The sequence below is a fragment of the Nicotiana sylvestris genome, chromosome 8, assembly GCF_000393655.2.
Source record: "Nicotiana sylvestris chromosome 8, ASM39365v2, whole genome shotgun sequence".
Taxonomy (NCBI): domain Eukaryota; kingdom Viridiplantae; phylum Streptophyta; class Magnoliopsida; order Solanales; family Solanaceae; genus Nicotiana; species Nicotiana sylvestris.
This window is the reverse complement of record NC_091064.1, coordinates 224,325,045-224,339,085: the sequence shown is the minus strand read 5'-3', so window position 1 is coordinate 224,339,085 and position 14,041 is coordinate 224,325,045. Positions and strand designations below refer to the sequence as shown.

Below are 14,041 nucleotides of genomic sequence, written 5' to 3'. Positions count from 1 at the left end.
ACTCGGGTTAGGACAGTAGGAGGCGACTCTGAACACTTTCCAGTTATTACGGGGTTGCACCAAGGGTCTGCGCTCAGCCCATTCCTATTTGCCCTGGTGATGGATGCACTGACTCATCATATTCAAGGGGAGGTGCCATGGTGCATGCTATTTGCTGATGACATTATTCTAATTGACGAGACACGAGGCGGCGTCAACGAGAGGCTAGAGATTTGGAGACATGCTCTTGAGTCTAAAGGTTTCAAGTTGAGCAGGACGAAGACGGAATACCTCGAGTGCAAATTTGGAGTTGAGCCGACGGAAGCGGGAGTTGAAGTGAGGCTTGACTCTCAAGTCATTCCCAAGAGAGGTAGTTTCAAGTACCTTGGATCGGTTATTCAGGGGATCGGGGAGATTGACGAGGATGTCACACACCGTATAGGGGTGGGGTGGATGAAGTGGAGGTTAGCGTCGGGAGTCTTGTGTGACAAGAAAGTGTCACCGTTACTAAAAGGTAAGTTTTATAGAGCAGTGGTTAGGCCTGTCATGTTATATGGAACTGAATGTTGGCCGGTAAAGAACTCACACATCCAGAAGATGAAAGTAGCAGAGATGAGGATGTTGAGGTGGATGTGCGGGCATACAAGAATAGATAAGATTAGGAATGAAGATATTCGAGAGAAGGTGGGCGTGGCCCCCATGGAGGACAAGATGCGGGAAGTAAGACTCAGATGGTTCGGGCACATTCAGAGGAGGAGCACTGATGCACCGGTGAGGAGGTGTGAGCGACTGGCTGTAGTGGGCACGCGGAGAGGTAGAGGGCGACCTAAGAAGTATTGGGGAGAGGTGATCAGACAGGACATGGCGCGACTTAGGATTACTGAGGACATGGCCCTTGACAGGGAATTATGGAGGTCGAGCATTAAGGTTGTAGGTTAGGGGAAAGTTGTGAATATTTCTACAGCACAATAGAGTGAGACTAGCCAGTTAGGTGTTAGACTAAGAATGTCATTGGTCTATTGATGCAGGGGTTTACCTGCTAGTTTTACTATACCAGCCATCTTTTTCATATTTCGTATTCTGTATTTCATATCTCTTGTATTGCTGTTATTTTACTATGCATTTTTACGGTACTAATATATTGGCTCCTGTTGCTTTTTGAGCCGAGGGTCTCCTGGAAACAACCTCTCTACCCTTCGGGGTAGGGGTAAGGTCTGCGTACATATTACCCTCCCCAGACCCCACTTGTGGGATTATACTGGGTCGTTGTTGTTGTTGTTGTTGTTGTTGTGTTCTTTGATGAAGATAGGGCTTGTGATTGTTTCGTACCAGTATTTGCCGACGCATTTGAATCGCAACAAGGATTTGACCGGCAACCTGGTTAGAATCTCCATTGCTACATCTTCAGGGAAAGGCCAACCATCATTATCATGGGTGGCCATATTAGGACAGAAAACAGAGAGATAATGCTTATTCGTGAAGAAAAGAAACCGATGAAGAAAGGCAAAATCAGTAGAATGAATTGATTGAGTGAATTGCTGGGCACTTCTTCTTTAATACATTCCCCAATTCTTTAGACTTCAATTTTTTACTATAATTACTGCTGCCAGTATCTGATTACCTTAATTTTAGGTAATCTAATTACTCTATTACTACCATTGAATTCTGCATTTATTTACCATTCTATTTATGGCGCCTTTAATTAATTCCTTTGCTTATTTCAGTATATTTATTTTTAAAAAAATAATCTCATTTTGTAATATTTGGTTCTAATTAATGCCATACTATTCATTGCTAGTTTTAGTACCCGCGCACACAAATTATATCAAATTGTAATCTATGTTGTTTGAATTATGTGCAAATAACCTTAAAATATAAACCTTTCATATAAAAATTATATAACATTAGATATTAATTTTGAAGCAAGATATGAAATTATTATTCAAATCTCGTAGTAGACAACTTTTATTTTATTTGTAGCAACCTAATCCCTTAATTTTATTACTTGTATTTCGTTTCATTGTCAATATTAAAAAATACTAAATATGTCATGTTGTGATCTGTGTTGTTTGAGCACATTATATCATATTATTTTAAGAAAATTCTTATTATCACTTTGTTTTTGACTGAAAGTCAAATATGTCTTATTCATCACATCATTTTATGCAAATTCTTTTTTATTTTTGTTCTTTTCTTATAGTTATTGTATTATTTATTATTTAATGTTATTATACTGTCATATAATTTTTTATTAGATTAATAATTTAATTAATATCTTGCTTATTATCTTTTTAATTGTCTTTAATAAATATAAATATTTTATTCTTAAAATTTGGTATATTGTTATGCTTGTATCCTCTTATTCGGAATTTTTTAATCATTTAAATTTAATAGTAAGATTTTTAAATATAATTTAATTATTTAATTTATTTATTTTTCAATTAATTTAAAGTATAAATCACACTACCTTTATTTTTTTATACATCTCTTCCCTACTATATTTTAAATAGTTTTTATATTAATATTTTACCTATAACCAAAATAATATCATATTTTATTTTAAATTATAACTTTGAATTAGTCTAAAATATTAATACATAAGTTATTTGATTATTACGTTCCAAATATATTGAGTTCTCTTATAATTATTTTTGTATTAGATGCAGTTAAATTTTCTTTTCTTTTTAGCTTTAAGATACAAATTTAATTTTTAATTATCATTAGTAAAATTACCTATATTAGAAATTAATTTATATTTTTAGAATTTTAATTTAATCATAGAAAAATATTTCTTAATTGTTTGACCACATTATATCTAAATATTGTAGTAATATTTTTACTGTTTTATTTCTTTACATGACATTTTCAAAAATAAAAAAATTATGAAATAAAAAAAAATCTCATCTTAATTTAAATAATTTTTATAATTTTATGTTGTAAATTGGACCGCATTTTCAAAATATTATGCTATGCTTTCAAACTTAAACTAACTGCACTCAATTCAGATATTAATCATAGGAAAATATTTTCTTAATTGTTTGAACACATTATATCTAAATATTGTAGTATTCACTGTCATTTTATTTCTTTACGTAATGTTTTTTCTTTTTTAGTTTTAAGATTCAAATTTAATTTCTAATTTTCATTAGTACCTATATTATGTATTTTTAAATATGTATTTGTTTTTTTATTTTTCATAAATAAGACTTCAATTTCGTGGTATTCTCCATAGTTTGAGCATTCTCAACACAGTTTTAAGAACTTTTTAATGTCAAATTCAAATAGTCTTTCCCTTTCTTTCTAATAGTAAATTTTTAATAATTTAATATAATTTTGCTATTTTTTAATCTAATATATAGTTTTATTACGTTTTATGTGGCTTTTCGTTAATTTGTAACTTTATTTAATATCATTATCACTACTATTCATTATATAATATAGATAAATATATATAAATTTTTGTAATCATAAAATAAATATTTGTTTTGTTTTAAAAATATTTCTCGAAAATTTAAAAAAAATTAAGTTTTGATAATATTTTTAAGTATTGTATATTTACATTTATTTTATTTTCTAAACTTATGATTTACAAATTTCCTCACATTTTCTCTAATTTATTTTTATTATTCAATATTTTAGTTTTTGATTTTATCTATTAGACTTGAGTTATGTGGACTTATCCATATTATGACTTTTCTTATCGTAATATAAAAAAACTTCTCATCTCAAATTTAAATAAGTTTTACCCTTCTCTCTATGATAAAAAATCTGAATTTTAATTTTTTTTTCTATTTATTATTTATTTTTAATATTATATTATTCAATAACTAATATTATTACATTTTCATGTGAATTTTTATTAGCTTGTTTGAATTTAATATCTATTTCTACCACATTCATTCTAATATAATATTGATAAAAATTTTAAAACTTTCTCATCTCAAATTCAAATAATTTTTATCATTCTATTTTCTAATTTGGACCGCATTTTAAAAAAGTATGTTATGCTTTCAAATTTAAATTATCTGCACTCAATTCAAATATTAATCATAGAAAAATATTTTCTTAATTATTTGAACACATTATATCTAAATGTTGCCAGTAGTATTTATGTATAAAATATTCGTTTGCATGATTTATCAATATTAATATGAGTTTGTTATTAAATTATTTTTTCTTGATTATTTAATTTTTTTTACCTTATAAATAATTTGTATACTTTATGTAAGATCTTAATTTGCTGCTTGAATTTATTTAATTTTTACACTCAATAAATTTTTAATATCATAAGTAAATTTTAGTTTTATTTTATAGCTCCAAAGTACAAATAGTCATAGCTTATCTCAATTTATGTCTTTCTATATTTTTTTATTTTTTTTAGGGAAAATGCATAAGTACCCCCCTAACCTATACCCGAATTCCCAACTACACACTTTTTCTTTGCGAGAATCCTATTACCCCCCTAAACTTATTTTAAATATAATTATTTGCACCCTTAATGCTGACAACCAAACTCTTGACAAGTGGTGAGCTACACGCACTCCCACATGTATTTTTAGTACTTTTTTTATTCTTTCTTCTTTTTCTTATCCTTTTTTCTTATTTCTTATTATTCTCATTTTTATTTTGTTATTTCATTCTCTTTCTTTTTGTTCTGGTCACCGGCGACATAAAATGGTGGTCGTCGAAATTTCACAAACACCATTTTTTCCGGCGATAGATTTTTATCCCGATCTAAGTGTGTTTTATTATATATATATATATATATATATATATATTGAAAGTGTAATTTATGTGTGGGAGGAAGAGCAAAAGAAATAAAAACGAATGTAAGCCGAGAAAACTTTTTCCAGCTAAAATTTCAATACATCATTTTTTTTTCCGGCGTGGGAAGGTTTTCTGATGATGAATTTTTTCCCCCAAATCTGAGTGTATTTTGCTTTGCTTATGAATAGATCTTTTTGAGAGTTTAATTTTTGTATGAAAAGAAAAAATGGAAGAAAAACGGTTAGACAAAGTCGCCGGTGAATGAATATCCGCCGAAAATAGAGAAGAAACGAAAAAAAAAGTAAAAGAAAAAAGACAAAGAAAAAAAAAGGAAAAGGATAAAAAATAATCTGAAAAATCATTTTTTCCTTCTTCTCACTCTCCTTTGGGAGAGTGAAATACACACACTCTGCCACGTCAGCGTTAAAGGTGCAAATAATTACATTTAAAATAAGTTTAGGGGGGTAATAGGATTCCCGCAAAGAAAAAGTGTGTAGTTGGGATTTCGAGTATAGGTCAGGGGGGTACTTATGCATTTTTTTTTTTTATTCTAGTTTTTTAATTAATTTTTTACCTCCATATTTCTAACTAATATAAAAGATTGGATTTGTCTAAGATCTATTTGGATTATATATAAGATTTATTAAACTACTTTCATTAATTATGTTTCTATTTATAATTTTTAATTATTAATATTGTCCTAAAATTGCTAAGTGGCTTCATTTTAGCTTGCCACTTGGCTTAACCACAATGCATACTACTCTTCTTTTAATATAATATAGATTTTGTTTCCATCTGAATAAGGCGAAACCAGAGATAACATATTTACGAAATTGACTTTGGTAATTGCAGTGATGATTCCGCTAGGAAGTGTAAAGAAAATGGCAATGACACAAGCTAGAATAACTCCCCACCAAGGTAACTGAAGTTGCCCATTGTAATATTCACAAGCAAAGACAGTGAGGGTAATGTTTGCCACAAGAATGCACCAAAACCACCACTCAGGTACTTGCTCATTAGTTTAGTGTGTATGTCCATTTTCTTCTCTTTGAAGCTTGATTTGTTTTTCTCCCATATTTCCTTGAAATCGAAAAATCCTCATGACATAACTTTCCACATAACACATGTAACATCTACCAATTAATAACTAATTTGTTACTACTAATTAATGTACCTTCCGTAAAATAAAAGGACGTGCATTACAGTAGCGCAGACAGAAGCGAAGCCAACTCCATAAGTAATTAATAACGAAAATGTACTAAAGATAAAGATATCCTTGTTGCTCATAGGAAGCAATGTCAAGATGAAAATTAGAGTCAATGATACTTGATATGTTGTAAACTTGGCCAGAGGAAGTGAAGAGTCCAGAAGAGAAAAGAGGGAATGTTTTGGCTTTGAAAACATCTAACCAGTAACATATTGGAGTCAAAATATACATAATGAAGAAGAATCCAACAGCAACATTAGCAGTAGCAAACCAAGGACTAGCTAATGGGCTTCCTAGGTACGAGGAAATAAAGGACCAGTCCAGGCCTTATATTTCTTTGTTCACACACCTCTCTCACCACCCTGTAAAATGTCATGTAAACAAGTATTTGAGATTTCACGCAACTTCAGGCTACTAAGTAAATAGTATAACTCTTTTTGTTATTTTACATAAAGTATAGTTCTATTCATGGATAATGACACATTTCAGCTAACACGTAATCTTTGTCCAAATTTTGATACAATTTCAACCTTTCATGATAGCAATATCATCAGGCCAAGGCGGGGCAAAGATCTAAAGACAACAATTACATTCTTTGTGTATACAGTTATAGCAATCAGTTAAAGAATAAGTGAATGCTTGAGAATTGATGTAATTCCAAGTAATGAGTGTCTCAACTTTGAAGGTGAAAAAGGGGCAAAGGATGCACGGTGCAGGGGATTTCATGAACTTATTGTATGCGTTCTAAAATTCAAACATAGTCTATTCTCTATAAATATAAAAGACGATGAGTGTTTAACATATCATCCGCTCATGTCTAAAGCACAATCAAGGAGTCAATATGTCTGGTAAGCTGCTACTATCCGACTCTCCATTCCCTCGTTTGATCGTTACTAAGCTCTCCTTGTAAAAACGAACCGAACAACCACTATAGTCATTTCTCCTAAGGCCCGGATGACGAAATCCAAGGCGCCTCGTCTCCTGGGTCGTAACATCATAGGAGAGCAGGCGACAACGATCGCTAACGAAAATGAACGTGTAAGGATTCCAAGACTAAACATATGGAAAATATGCAGAGGATTGAAACGTAATCATTTTATTCCAAACCCCAGGTTGGATCATTACCCATATGTCATGTTCAAATCTGTCCCAGTCAGCTACGCTAAAGAGGGCAAGGGAGTCGTCAAGCAATATCAGTTTCAGATGCCAATGAGTGAAAGGGCGCGGAGCATCTGGCCCTTCAATCTCTGTAAACACCTCATTGCCAAAGTCAAAGGAAAGAATGCTACAGTTACATATTTCACAGATCAGCAGCCAGTAATAAGCTCCATTTAGATAAGCAGTACCAAGGGTTTCTATACAATGTTTAAATAGGAAGATGTCTTGATTTTCAGGTTGAAGGATTCTCCATGAGTCCTTAGCACATGAATAGACGGCTGCATAAGGTTGATCGACCATAAAATTTATGATTTTATCCCAGAAGATCCGAAACCAAATAACCTTGTAGTCATTAGTCATGGGGTCTAATCCGAACCCAAACTGACGTCGACATTGCCTGAAAGATGGTGGAAGATTGAAATCGGGTAAAGGAAGGGACCTCACTTCCCTGGTGGCAGGATTCCACAAAGCTAAGAAGATGTTGAATATGCTGTCATCAATTACTCGCTCCAATAAAAACAAGCCATCCACAGCACCTAAAAAGTGCGTCATGCCTATGAATTCTTGAAGATAATCAGGATTTGCATGTACGCCAACACCATCTGAGACCGAAATCAAAGTGATGGGATTGGGATTAAGAGGAGAATCATCCTTTGAGGGGCATCCAACATGATCATAAATCATGATTTTTGGGGGCTTGTTCTTTCTGCTCCAATTCATGTGTTCTTTGATGAAGATAGGGCTCGTAATTGTTTTGTACCAGTACTTGCCGACGCATTTGAATCGCAACAAGGACTCGACCGGCAACCTGATTAGAATCTCCATTGCTAGATCTTCAGGAAAAGGCCGACCATCATTATCACTGGTGGCCATATTAGAACAGAAAACACAGAGATAAAAATGATGGTGAAAAATACTTATACTCAATTGTGAAGAAAAGATTGAGAGAATTAGGGTCACTTCCTCTTTAATACATTCCCCAGTTTTTAAGACTTCAATGATTTTCTATAATTATTACTACTACAGTACTATGATTACCTTAGAAAGAATTACAAGAAAATACACGTGACTTCACGTCATAACAAAATATGGCCCATGTTTTTAAGTTTTATCTCACCTAACCTATATTGTACACATTTTGAAAACACTAGCTCTTGCAAATTCAAAATATGTGTTCTTACAACCATTGCTTCTAAAAACTATGGAGTTAAATCTGTATTCTCACAACCATTATTTTCACTCTCTCTTCTTCTCACTTTTTTTTTACATATGCTTCAAGGGGCCATCCGCCATTACTGCTTCTCCCCCTATAGCACATGGTTGTAATGTAAAAAAATTGAAGAGTAGAAGTCCACCATTAAAGGGCATTGAAAGCTTTGCTTTAAAAAATAGAATTTCTTGTAATTCTTAGTTGTTTGGATTGGGTGTTGTTCCAATTGATTGAAAATATCAAAAGGAGTTCAAAGTTTAAATTTGAAGTGATTTGGAGTAGATTTGAGCAAGATTTGAGTTAAATTTCAGAAAAAACGCAAGGAAGAAGACGAAGTCAGTTTTTTGTATAATTATGTATAATCTTGTATAATAGTGTATATGAGTGTATAAACTCATCGTATACACTATTATACACCTTTATACAAACGTCTGTAGACGAACTTCTTTCACGATTTTCAGTTGCAATTCCTATTCAAAACCAGTCCAAATCTCCATTAAATGACTTCAAATTTTATATACAACCTCCTTATACTATTTCTAACAAGTCTAAATAACACCCACTCCAAATTTCTCACAAAATCAAATTCGGAATTTAAACCCACATATTTAAGCTTGTTAAAAATCTAATTTTCACCACCCAAATGGATTTGGTTTGTTGAACTAATATTTGAGTCACAATTACTAATCCGAAAGTTAACTTAAAAGCTTGAGCAATCCTTTTTAAAAATTAAATGGTAATTTTGAGAACCTATTAGAATTGGATGTTGAATCTTAGCCTATTATTTTTGGGCTAGTTGGTTGTAAATTGAAATATGGGCTATAAAATTGAAAAATGAGGAGCCCAAGTGACAAGGACTGAAATTATCCCATTACCTTATAAATAATTTAATCACTACTCCCTTCGTTCACTTTTATTTGGCATATATACTAAAAATAGATTTTTATTTTTACTTGTCACTTTACGTATATCAAGAGAAGACAAATATCTATTTCCCGTTATACCCAAAATATTTATTACTCATTTCAAATTATTTTCTCAAATCCAATAAAATATGCATCAATTAATATGGGTATCATGATAAATTATGCACGGGTTTTGACACAGTTACCCACAAAAATAAAACTATTTACCCTTATCTACCTATTTATTTTTCTACCCATAAACTAATTACATTTCCTACCCATAGTAGATTTTGTGGGGAATTTTCTCTTTATTCTCCAATTTTTTTTTTTTTTATGCTTCTTTTCTTTTCTTTTTCTTTTCTCCTTTTCTTTTTTCTCGTTTTCTTCTTATTTTTTTCTTTTTTCCTATTCTAATTTTATTTATCTTTTTTTTTATATTCTTTTTCTCTTCATAATCTAATTTCATTTACTATTTTCACTATTTTTTATAATTCTTTTTTTTATATTATCACTAAAGAAAAATCAAATTGTGTACCAATTAATTGTCGCTAATACAACCAAAAAAATATTAACTAACATTTGATACCAGTATAGTATATAGTTATACCAACAGGGTATATAATTGTACGCAAAGAGTTAAAAAAAGTTTAATTCAATTATTGAAATAATATCAGTTGTCAATAAAAATTTCAAAAAATTCTAAAAGGATCTAATTGTAAGAGTATACCGTTACATTATATAACATACTGTAATATTTTTTTTTTTTTATCTTTTTTGCATTTTCAATTTGCCTCTCACGCTGGGTAAAAGCTTAAAGCAAATTAAAAGGGAAAAGACAAGTGAATTTACGGGTAATAAGTATACTATTATAATATATTGTATACTATTACAACATATTGTTACAGTATATTGCATATTATTACAGTATACTATAACAATATATTGTATACTATAATAGTATATTGTTGCAGTATAGCTATATACTCCTATAGCATATTGTATACCGTAGTGGTATACTATAACTGTGTTCTTCTTCGATTTTCAAATGAAAATTTCGATCTCAATCACCTCAAATCAGCTCCAAATGCTATCAAATCTCAGTATGAACTTCTAGAATGTACTATAAGCAATATTTAACAGCACCCACTTTGAATCAAACAAGAAATCTTCAAAAATGTTGTTGGTAGCTTGATGTATGCAATGGTTTGCACAAGGCCTGACATTTCACAAGCTGTTGGAGTTATTAGCAGATATATGCACAATCCAGGGAAGGAGCATTGGCAAGCTGTGAAGTGGATTCTACGGTATATTCATAATACTGTAGATGTCGGGTTAGTTTTTGAGCAGGAAGACAATCAGTCTGTAGTTGGATATTGTGACTCAGATTTTGCGGGTGATATGGACAAACGAAGATCAACTACTGGTTATGTGTTTACTTTTGCAAAGGCACCAGTTAGTTGGAAGTCTACTTTGCAGTCAACAGTTGCTTTGTCTACAACAGAGGCAGAATACATGGCTATTACAGATGCTGTGAAAGAGGCAATTTGGCTTCAAGGATTGCTAAAGGAGCTTGGTGTTGAACAAAAAGGTATCACAATTTTTTGTGATAGTCAAAGTGCTATTCAATTAGCGAAGAACCAAGTTTATCATGCAAGGACGAAGCACATTGATGTTCGGTATCATTTCGTACGAGAAATCATAGAAGAAGGTGGAGTCACAGTGAAGAAAATTCATACTACGGAGAATCCTGCTGATATGCTGACAAAGGTGGTGACTGCGATCAAGTTTCAACATTGTTTGGATTTGATCAACATTGTTGAACACTGAAGATTGAAGATGAAGACACAACCAAAATTTGTTATTGAGAGAAAATTGAAGATGTGGAATTTTGCCAAGGTGGAGATTTGTTGAAATTGGCAAAATGTTTGTCCCACATCGGTGGGAAAACAAAAGTTGGGGGGATTTTCCCCCTATAAAAGAAGGCTTAATGTTTAGGATTTAAACACACCTCTCATTTGCCTTCTCATCTGTTTAAGGCATTTGTATCTTCTCTCTTTAGTATTATTTCACTTGTATTTTTGGAGTGAAATAAAATATTGGTTGTGTCCGAGGAGTAGGCAAAATTAGCCGAACCTCGTAAATTCTGGTGTTCCCTTTATTGTTGCTTTATTGTCTTATTTATTATTTGGTGGCTGTCATAATTTTTGGTATAGTAGTTGTGACTTATTCACACTATATACATTTGGCTTCCGCAACAATTGGTATCAGAGCCAAGGTACTGTCTAAGTATGCTCTGTGGTTGCAGCATAGTCTGATCTTCCACATCAGAAAAGATTTATCTTGGTAACTGAGTCAAGGTTCTGTCTGAGTATGCTCTGTGGTTGCAGCTTAGTCTGATCTTCCACACCAGAAAGGAAATAATCTTGATTTGTGTCGTCAGCTATTAAATAATATTTGTGTCAAAGATGGGAGACAATAAACAAGAAGAATCTACATCAAGTGTCAACAATACGTCATCATTGGCATCTTCGCTTATGACAAGAATTGTGTCAAATGCGAAATTTGCGGTCGAAATATTTGACGGGTCCGGACATTTTGGGATGTGGCAAGGCGAGGTTCTAGATGTCCTTTTTCAACAAGGGCTAGATCTGGCCATTGAAGAAAAGAAACCAGATGTTATTGGAGAAGAAGATTGGAGAATTATCAACCGTGTTGCTTGCGGTACCATTCGATCCTACCTTGCTAGAGAGCAGAAATATCCATACACAAAGGAAACTTCTGCAAGTAAATTATGGAAAGCACTGGAGGATAAATTTTTGAAGAAAAACAGTCAAAATAAATTGTACATGAAGAAGAGACTGTTTCACTTCACCTATGTTCCTGGTACCACGATGAATGAACATATCACCAGTTTCAATAAGTTGGTCACAGATTTGCAAAATATGGATACAACTTATGATGATGGTGACTTGGCCTTAATGTTGTTGGCGTCACTTCCTGATGAGTACGAGCACCTTGAAACTACTCTACTCCATGGAAATGACGAAATTTCTCTCAGAGAAGTTTGTTCGGCTTTGTACAGCTATGAACAAAGAAAGCGAGAAAAACAGAAGGGCGGAGAAGGAGAAGCACTGTTTGTGAGGGGTCGTCCTCAAAATCAAACGAGGACAAAGAAGGGAAGATCCAAGTCAAGATCCAGACCCAGCAAAGATGAATGTGCCTTTTGTCGAGAAAAAGGGCACTGGAAGAAAGACTGTCCGAAGTTGAAGAATAAGGCCAAACATAACAATGGAAAGGCTATTATGGATTCAAATGTAGCTGATTGTGATGATTCAGACTTCTCATTAGTTACAACAGAGTCATCAACATCATCAGACATATGGTTGATGGACTCGGCTTGTAGCTATCATATGTGTCCCAACAGGGACTGGTTCGTGGAATTTCAAGAAGGAGAATATGGAGTCGTCCACACAGCGGATAACAGCCCTCTTACCTCATATGGCATTGGTTCAATACGATTAAGGAACCATGATGGAATGATCAGAACATTAACAGATGTTCGATATGTACCGGATTTGAAGAAGAATCTCATCTCTGTGGGAGCCCTGGAATCAAAAGGGTTTAAAATCATTGCAGAAAATGGAGTGATGAGAGTATGTTCCGGTGCACTAGTGGTAATGAAGGCTAATCGGAAGAATAATAATATGTACCGCTATTGTGGCAGTACAGTTATTGGGACAGCGACAGTGACATCCAGTGACGACAAAGAGGCAGAAGCAACCAAGCTATGGCACATGCGCTTGGGACATGCTGGAGGAAAATCCTTGAAAACTCTATCAGATCAAGGATTGTTAAAAGGAGTCAAGGCTTGCAACTTGGAGTTTTGTGAGCATTGTGTTAAAGGGAAACAGACAAGGGTTAAATTTGGTACAGCGATCCATAATACTAAAGGCATTTTGGATTATGTACACTCTGATGTTTGGGGTCCTTCCAAAACACCTTCATTGGGTGGGAAGCACTATTTTGTAACCTTTGTTGATGATTTTTCCCGAAGAGTATGGGTGTATACAATGAAGAGCAAAGATGAAGTGTTGGGAATTTTTCTCAAATGGAAGACGATGGTGGAGAATCAGACAGGCAGGAGGATCAAGTGTATTCGCACAGACAATGGAGGTGAATACAAAAATGATCATTTCAATAAGGTCTGTGAAAATGATGGCATCGTCCGACACTTCACTGTTAGACATACACCACAACAGAATGGAGTGGCAGAACGTATGAACCGGACCTTGCTGGAGAAGGTACGGTGTATGTTGTCCAATGCTGGCTTGGGCAAAGAATTTTGGGCTGAGGCAATTACATATGCATGTCACCTCATTAATCGTCTACCATCTGCTGCTATTGATGGCAAGACACCATTTGAAAAATGGTACGGAAAACCTGCTGTAGATTATAACTCTTTGCACGTGTTTGGCTCAACTGCATATTATCATGTGACGGAGTCAAAATTGGATCCAAGGGCAAAGAAGGCTATTTTTATGGGAATTACTTCTGGAGTCAAAGGATATCGCTTATGGTGTCCTATGACAAAGAAAGTAATATTCAGCAGAGATGTTACCTTTGATGAATCTGCTATGGTAAATAAGGTAACAGAAGACACCAAACAAAATAAAGGTGCTTCTAAGCAGGTGGAGTTTGAGGGAAAATTTATTTTTCCTACACAAGAAGCAGAGGAGGAAACAAATGAAGATTACCCTCTGGAAGGAGAGCCAGTAGAGGAGATTCCAACTCAGGAACCTCAACAACAACTTGAAT

At 33.4% G+C, this 14,041-nt stretch overlaps 1 protein-coding gene across 1 annotated transcript; it reads right to left on the bottom strand.

Moving 5' to 3' along the window:
* Window positions 1-6,664: 6,664 nt before the first annotated feature.
* LOC104245315 (F-box protein At2g40925-like) lies at window positions 6,665-8,065 on the bottom strand. The gene has a single exon (XM_009800907.2). It carries the CDS (start codon window positions 7,982-7,984, stop codon window positions 7,007-7,009), a length of 978 nt encoding a protein of 325 aa, XP_009799209.1. The 5' UTR covers window positions 7,985-8,065; the 3' UTR covers window positions 6,665-7,006.
* Between the last annotated feature and the right edge of the window lie 5,976 nt (window positions 8,066-14,041).

Coding starts and splice junctions, on each gene's coding strand:
- LOC104245315 (XM_009800907.2), bottom strand. CDS start 7,984: ATGGCCACCAGTGATAATGATGGTCGGCCTTTTCCTGAAGATCTAGCA.